This window comes from Penaeus japonicus, unplaced genomic scaffold (assembly GCF_977035675.1).
Source record: "Penaeus japonicus unplaced genomic scaffold, GWHDUDI00000001_assembly GWHDUDI00000002, whole genome shotgun sequence".
In the NCBI taxonomy this organism is placed as follows: Eukaryota; Metazoa; Arthropoda; class Malacostraca; order Decapoda; family Penaeidae; genus Penaeus; species Penaeus japonicus.
Genome location: NW_028234404.1, coordinates 17,403,296 through 17,411,919, shown reverse-complemented (window position 1 = coordinate 17,411,919; position 8,624 = coordinate 17,403,296). Strand labels below are relative to the sequence as shown.

The 8,624-nt window shown below is 46.3% G+C and overlaps 1 protein-coding gene across 1 annotated transcript in view; it reads left to right on the top strand.

The window, feature by feature from the left end:
• Dscam1 (Down syndrome cell adhesion molecule 1) overlaps positions 1-8,624 on the top strand; it is a 365,478-nt gene that overhangs the window by 210,580 nt on the left and 146,274 nt on the right. The window contains 1 exon segment of the mRNA XM_086548222.1: positions 3,911-4,072. Within this exon segment, the coding sequence (XP_086404348.1) occupies positions 3,911-4,072 (162 nt within the window).

Genomic DNA, 8,624 nt, shown 5'->3' with positions numbered 1-8,624 from the left:
CGTGCGCCGGCGAATGCTAATGTGGGCTGAGGAGGAAGGTGGGGGTTGGGGGGGTTGGGGTGGAGAAGGGTAGGATGGGGTGATGATGAATGGGTGGGGGATGGAGGGGGTTGGAAGGGGGAGGGGTTAGGGAGCTGCTGAGGGAACCATTACTGCTCTTTCCCTTTCTTGGCTGTGAAATTTATTGCTGAGACTTTTCCTTCGTCTGCGGAAAGCAAATCTTTTGCCTTTGCATTTTCAGACATTTCCCCCTTTCTTATTTGTACCTGAGGGGTTTGAACTTACAGTCAAACAAACAAAAAGAAACTTAAAGCAAAAGATCGGGTTCCGGAAAGTTCTGAAGCGAGAGTCCGAGGAAGGAAAGGGGGGAGAGTAGTGTCTCCTTAAGTGCTCCGGGGTTTGTGTTTCTCTTTCCTACGGCGGACTTCCTCCCAGTCGCGGCCTGGCTCTACGTCTTGTCTTTGGCCATATTTCTTGCAGCTCGACTGATGATTTTCTCCCTTCCTTTTCAGGCTTTTGACTCGAAAGTTATCTTTGGCCTCTTCTCTTCCAGGTTATCTTGTTGAATATGATATTGATTGTTTAGTTCTCATAGTTTATTTCATTTTGTTTGTTTCGTTTTGCCCCGTGCGTGATATGGTAATTATTAACCGACGCGATCGTACAAAATACTTGCGGTATTTCTATAAAGCGTTCGATTAGGGACTATAGTTCCTCAAAATACCACCTAAACCTCGAATCATCATTCATGAATACTTAAACCTCATCCTTCGCCTCATTCTAAACCCATTCGAGTCACCACTTCGCACCACAGCATCTTCCAAGTGCCAGACACCCCCCCCCCCGAAGAAAAAAAAAACGGTAGCATTTCGTCACGTCAGTTCCTCATGACGACTAACGACCTCCTCCTCCAGTTGTGCACCAGGAGTACGAGACCCACGTGGTTCCCGAGAGTGTCATTCGTGGTAACGCGGCCATCCTCAAGTGTAACATTCCCTCCTTCGTCGCCGACTTCGTGAAGGTGCAATCGTGGCTCACTGACAAGGGCGAGACGTATTATCCTTCGGAAAATTATGGTAATTGATGAGATTAGGGGAGACTAATTTTCTCTGGTGTTTCAGCTTCTTTTTTTCCAGGTTGTTGCGATTCTTTATCATTTTCTCTTCTATTTCAGGTGATTATGCATCTTGAAAAATCCATCTGTACGTTTTAGCTCTTTTTGTATATAAAACTAGTGACCGCAATTTCACTCGGCAAAGTTTCATAGAACCCCCTTCCTCATCCCCCTCTCCCTCCCTCCCCGGCACCCTAATTGAAACTGGTCCCTTTCATCAGTCAACTAAAACCTGCTCCTTCTACCAGTGGTCCACCAGGATTACCAAACCGACGTGGTTCCCGAGTACGTGATCCGGGGCAATTCGGCCATCCTCAAGTGTAACATTCCCTCCTTCGTCGCCGACTTCGTCAGTGTCCAAGCGTGGCTCACAGACAAGGGCGAGACATATTATCCTTCGGAGAATTATGGTAAAGCGTGTTCTAATCACCTGTCGCCAGAGCCCTAATTATTATTAACCCCGAGGCTACTCATTATCCTGTGATATCTAATTTTCAGGATATTAACGGTTATTGTTCTCGTTTATTGCAGGGGGTTTGATCATTTTGCGGAGACTTGATCTCGGGAATAATCTTTTTATCTCTTCTCTTTAGGGGAAAGGATATTGGTGGCGTCACTTGCTATATTTTCTACTTTTCTATTTGGAAAGAATTGAAGTGTTTCTCTCTCTCTCTCTCTCTCTCTCTCTCTCTCTCTCTCTCTCTCTCTCTCTCTCTCTCTCTCTCTCTCTCTCTCTCTCTCTCTCTCTCTCTCTCTCTCTCTTTCTCTCTTGCCCGTAGTGTGCAACGTCCCTTCGCTTAGTTCACGCAAGTTTCGAGCTCTTTCAACTTCTTGAAGTAACCGCCGGGCTTCCTTAACAGTGGTGCCCCAGGCGTATCTGATCGACGTGAGCATGGAAAACGTGATCCGAGGAAACTCTGCCATTCTCAAGTGTAACATTCCCTCATTCGTTGCCGACTTCGTCAGCGTCCAGGCCTGGGTCACGGACAAAGGCGATAGCTACTATCCTTCTGACAACTATGGTAACGTCTTTTATGTCCCCCTCTGCCAAGAGAGGAAGTGGAGGGAGATAGTATGCATAGAGGGCGGGGTATGATATGTGTGTGATAATTTTCGATTTTTTCTTTCTCTCTTTCCACAGGAAGGGAGATATTTTTTTTTTTTTTTTTACGAAAGCTTATATGCTAACTTTCGCTTGATTTTCACAGGAACTTTTATTGATTATTCGGTGTGCGGAATTATATAAAATGGTTTGTTTGTTCTGATGGATTTGGCCTTCTTCCTTTTGTCTCGTTTAGGTTTGTGTTGTCTAGAGTACAAGGCAAATGTTTTAGATGGTTTAGTTTGACCTTGTAGTTTGCGTTTCTCAATCGTTTGAACCGACCAAACAGAAAACAGAAAAATGAATCGTGACCTTTCGGGTTGATACTTCATGCCTTTCATCCTCGTTCTTCACACTTCATGGCAACCTCAGATCACACCCTTCATGTCACCCTCACATCACACTCACGCTAGACATGAAACCAACCAAAAACTCCATTATTTCACCACTTCCTCCTCTCTCCCACCCTTCTTCCTCCAGTTGTCCAGCAGGATTACTTAACGGACGTGAGCCTCGAGTACGTGATTCGCGGTAACTCGGCCATCCTCAAGTGTAACATTCCCTCCTTCGTCGCCGACTTCGTCAGTGTGCAGGCGTGGCTCACGGACAAGGGCGAAACATTTTACCCCTCTGATAATTATGGTAAATGATGGATTGCGAATTATAATTGATGTGACACGTTTATTTGTTTTTTTCTTTCAGGTCTGATCATTTTTTTTCGTTGGGTACTCGTTAATTACTAATTTTCACTTTTTCAGCAAATGTTACCTTTTCTCTCTTTCTTACGTGATTCTTATTTAATTTCCAGCAAAAGCGAGGTGAATTCTTTCAAACACATTAATTAGATGATTTCATTCATATTTCCCCCCTTTTCATACAAAGCCGCATTATCGAAAATGTAGACCAAAACCCGACGATCGTTTTCGTTGCTTAACCGACGCCAAAAATTCCCGTTTTCTACAGTGGTTCACCAGGAGTACCAGACGGACGTTTATCACGAGTACGTCATTAAGGGTAACTCCGCTATCTTCAAGTGTAATGTGCCATCTTTCGTGGCCGATTTCGTCAGCGTCCAGTCGTGGGTGACGGATCAGGGCGACACCTACTTTCGAGGAAATGATTTTGGTAATGAGGGAGACGAAAAGAAATGGGAAAGAGTTGGGTTTGGTTGTGGCCACGTGGTCGGGACTAATATATTTTTTTTCTTTTCAGGTTTCGATTACTAATTGGATATTTATATTTCAGTTTGGGTTGATGCTGAGACTAATAGGTTCTCTGTTTTCTCTTTGAATTAATTGTTTCTTTCAGAAATACTCGTTCTTTAGATTTATTACACTTTGAATGCTTATCATTACGATTTGCCCAGTATGCTCTCTCTCTCTCTCTCTCTCTCTCTCTCTCTCTCTCTCTCTCTCTCTCTCTCTCTCTCTCTCTCTCTCTCTCTCTCTCTCTCTCTCTCTCTCTCTCTCTCTCTCTCTCCCTCTCCCTCCTCCCCCCCTCCCCCCCCCCCTCCCCTCCCTCCCTCCCTCCCTCCCTCCCTCCCTCCTTCCCTCTCTCACACCCTAACCTCCATCCATTTTGGCTTCCTCCCTTCCATCCACTCCTCTCCCACCCTCGATTCCTCCCTCTACCCCCCTTCCCCTTCTGCCACTCGTACTAACCACCCCCTCTTCCCTCCTCCGCCCTCCCGCCAGTGGTCCCCCAACTATACTCGGCCGAAGTGCTGACAGAGTACGTGATCCGCGGTAACTCAGCGATCCTTAAGTGCAACATTCCCTCCTTCGTGGCCGACTTCGTGAGCGTGCAGGCTTGGGTGTCCGATGATGGCAACGTCATTTATCCCTCCGATAATTACGGTAAATGAACCGGAGTGGGGAGGGGGAGCTGATGAATAGATATGATCTCCCCCTTCCCCCCTTTCCCCCCGAATTCTCTTTCACCCCTACCCCCTTACAATTCTTGATACTTTTTTCAATCAATTTTTCAGATTGCTAATAGACGCTTTTCTCCCCTTCCAGGAAATAGTAAATTTAATTTCCGAGTTATTATTGTCATGTTGCATGTGTATGCCTAGTAAACGCATACCGTGCATCATTTGGTTTTGTGCGCTTATGTCGCGGTAGAGAGTGTGTGGAATTCGATCTTGATGAGAGTTGATTAATCTAAATTTCTTTATTCTTCATTCCCGTTGTCTGCTCTCCTTCCCTATGCCCATTTCCCTCTTCTCTTTCCCTTTCCTCGTATTTCCCTTATTCATTTCCAAATTCTCCGTTCTCCTCGCTCCTACACTTCGTCATCATCACCTTTTTCATCTTCTTTCTCCTTCTCTACCTCCTCTTTCTCCATTCTCCTCCTCTTCATCCATCTTCTTATCCCTTCTTCCTTCTTTCCCCTTTCTCCAAATCCTTTTCCCTCTCTTCCTTCCCCTCTCCCTTGTCCTCCTCCTCTTCCTCCCTCCTCTTCCTTCCCCTTCCCCCCCTCCCCCTTTTCTTCCTCCTCCTTCCCCCCATATCGCTCCACGGCCTAACAGTGGTGCCCCAGACCTACCAGTCGGAGGCCGACAACGAGTACGTGATCCGCGGCAACTCGGCCATCATGAAGTGCGAGATCCCTTCGTACGTGGCCGACTTCGTGAGCGTGCAGGCTTGGGTGGACTCGGAGGCGGAGGTTTTCTATCCTAGCAGCGACTACGGTAACTGCTTTGAGTTCCCCCCCTCCCCGCCCCTTCGCTCTCTCTCTCTCTCTCCCCCTTAACCTCCTCTCCCTTTCTGCTTGAATCAGACTTTCTTTGACTACTTTTTTTTTCTCCCCCACCCTCTATCTCTCCCCCTCCCTTTGATTCTGGGATACTTCATCTGGATATTTTCCTTTGTTTTATTTCGTGTTTCTTTATCTTTTTCTTTTCCTCATCTCTATCATCCTCTCGCTTCTGCTTGGCTTTCGGGTTGGAGAGATTTTGCCTTGGCTCTTCAGGATGACGAATAATGTGGATTTTCACATTCCAGGTTCTTTTGATAATCTCCTTCGTCTCTCTGTCTATTATTATTATTATTATTATTATTATTATTATTGTTATTATTATTATTATTATTATTATTATTATTATTATTATTATTATTATTATTATTATTATTATTATTACTATCATCATATATCACCAACAACAAACAACAACAGCAGAGACACATATACACGAATATCGGATTGTGAGAAGGATAGGAAATCCCCCAAAAGACCATAGCCTTTAACCCCCTCCCCCTTCCTCGTACTGCCAGTCGTCCACCAGTCGTACCAGCTGGAGGCGCACAACGAGAACGTAATTCGGGGCAATTCCGCCATCATCAAGTGCGTCATTCCCTCCTTCGTCGCGGACTTCGTCAGGGTGCAGGCGTGGGTGGACTCCGAGGGGCAGGTGTACTACCCCAACACCAACTATGGTAATTGAGTGGTAGGCCTGGTGCTTAGTCGGCCTGGGGGGAGGGGTCGGCGCAGCAAGGAGGTGGGGGATGGGGGGGGGGGGAAGCTCAGTGGCCTTCGCGGGTAGTTTGATTTATTGTTCGGATTGATTCGCTCATTTGATTTCTTTGTTTTGAATTTAATGAAAGGTATTCTATTTCATTTCAGGTGGAAATTGGAATTTGAGATAACGTTCCTTCTCCTTTCTCTCTGCAGATGGATTAATTTTTCTTTCTATTTAGTATCTAATAATATTGAAGAATGTAATTGGTACGATGGTTTTTTGTCCTTGATTCATGGGAAACATCGGTCCATTGTTCATGTCCTTGATAACAATCGATTTTGTTCGGTTTCTGCGTCTTTTTTGCGTCTGTTCTGTCTCCTCATGTCCTGTATCCCCTCCCCCTCTCTGTGTCCTTCTCGCCCTGGGCTCCCTCCCTGCATCCCTCCCTGTGTCCTTCTCGCCCTGGGCTCCCTCCCTGCATCCCTCCATCTCCCGACCATTGGATGTTTTTCTCGTGCCGTTTATTCCCTCGTTGCCATCCGCTTTATCTCCTTTGCCATCGGGCAGAAGGAGGCGGGAGGAGCCGTTTACATCTCGTCATCTCGTCCTTAATACTCGCTATCATCACCGCATACTTCATCACTCTGCCGTCTGCTCTCATCACCATCGACCCCTTTTCCTCTCAGCGGCCTCATCTGTGCACCTCCGCGGAAGACCTCATCACCATTAGTCCTCATTACCGGGAACATTTTCACACATTTTTCGCGGTTCGTTAGGGGTTTCTCACGCGCTTCATCACCCGGATCTCCCTCGTCACCACTACCGCCTTCCTCCTCTCTTTTCCCTTCCTCTCATCACAAGAGAATACATCACATTCGCTCTTACCTAACCGTCTCTCCGTCGTCACCACCATCGCCACCACTTTACTCTCTTTCGTCACCCTCTCCACCACTCCTTTTCTCATCTTTTCCACTACCTCTTCCACCACCTCTTCCACTACCCCTTCCACCACCCCTTCCACCAATCCCTTCGCCAAGCATCTGATCCTCCCTCGCCGCCTCCCCCAGTGGTGCCTCAGACGTACCAGATCGAGGCCGACAACGAGCATGTCATATTGGGTAACTCAGCCATCATCAAGTGCGAGATCCCGTCCTTCGTCGCCGACTTCGTGAGTGTGCAGGCGTGGGTCGACTCCGAGGGGATGACCTACTATCCCGGCCGCGAAAACTATGGTAAAGGATAGTCATTGGATAGGTAAAAGGAGGAGGAGGAGGGGGAAGAGGAAGAAAAAGAGAGAAAGAAAGAGAAAGAGAAAAGGATGGGCATTAGGAGCGTGGTTGATGGAGATGGATGTGATGACTTTTTTTTTTTTTTTATCATTCACTTTCATTTCCTTCTCTTCTCTCAGGCACTGATCACATTTCTCCCAATTTCTTCAGATAATTTATTTTGCACACAGGTCTCACGTCGCAACATGCAGTTGCAGATATATAAAAGGAAAAAGAAGTAATTAACTTCTTTCTAAGTCTCTTGCCCAGTGTCCTTAAAGGGGTCACACTAGTATTTTCAACACCTCCACCACCATTTCCTTCCTCTTTCCCTTTCCTCCTTCCCCCTTCTTTCTTCCCTCTACCTCCTTCCTCATTCGTCCCCCGCATTCCCTTCCTGTTCACCAAGACTAACGAGGTTTCCGCCCCAGTGATCTCCCAAGACTACCTGCTGGAGGCGGAGTCGGAGAACGTGATTCGCGGGAACTCTGCTGTGCTTAAGTGTAAAATCCCTTCCTTCGTCGCGGACTTCGTCAGCGTGCAGGCCTGGGTGGACTCGGAGGGGAAGCATTACTACCCCAACAACAATTATGGTAATTTTAGAGGGAAAGGCTCTCGATCTGGAAGGTCGCTAGAACTCGAAGGTCTTTTCGGTGCGAAAAGGGTTTATCTGAGGCTTGGGTTGACCTACGGCTCTCTTTCTGTTTCAGGACGAAATTTCGGCTGTGTTTCTTTTCTCGTTCATCTTTTTTTTCTACTGGTTACCCATCTTACTTAGTTATATTTCTTTCGATACTTTTCTTTCTTTCCTTCCTTCCCTTTTTCCATGACGCCCATACATAGACCCAAATACACACACACACATTGTTGATTCGACCCCGAATCCAAAACAAATCATCTCACCACGAGTAGAGCCACAACTAATCATCATCCTTACGCATCACTAACGGCCTTGATCTGTGTGGTGTGCTAGTGGTGGCGCAGGACTACCAGACGGAGGCGGAGAATGAGTACGTGATTCGCGGCAATTCGGTGGTGATGAAGTGCAAGATCCCTTCGTTCGTGGCGGACTTTGTCTCCGTTCAGTCTTGGCAGGATTCGGAAGGGCGCAGGTTTTACCCGGCGGAGGATTACGGTAATGGACGGCGTCGCGGAAACGTTCTTACTCTCTCTTTCACTTTTTTTTCTTCTTACGATGATTATATATTTTTTTCCCTTTTTTAGGGTTGTGTGTGGGGGGAGGGGGGTTGAGGTGGCTGCCATGGTCGTGGTAGTAAGGGTTGAGTTTTTTTTCTTCTTTCCTTCCACCTTCTTTCTTTTCCTTCCAAGTAATTTTTCTCTTGGCATTTCAGATACCTCTAATCTTCTATTGTTCTTTTGTTGTCTCTAATTTCAGGTTACTTACCCAGATTCTATATCACGTTTTTCCTTCTTTTTCATTCGCCAGGAAATATGTGCTCAGTCGCGTGACCAGTATTTCTCTCATTTTCTTGCAGGTTTTGGGAATTTCTCTAACTGACGTTTTTGTTTTCAGAGGTCGAGCGCACATTAATCGTTTTTCATTACTTCAGGATTATTGTTTGATCTTCTGTGAGCTTCATTTTTGTCTAAAGAAAATGTTAGCTGTACTGGCTCTCTTTTTGGCTCTCTCTTTTTTCTTTATCTGTTTTCTCTCCTCTC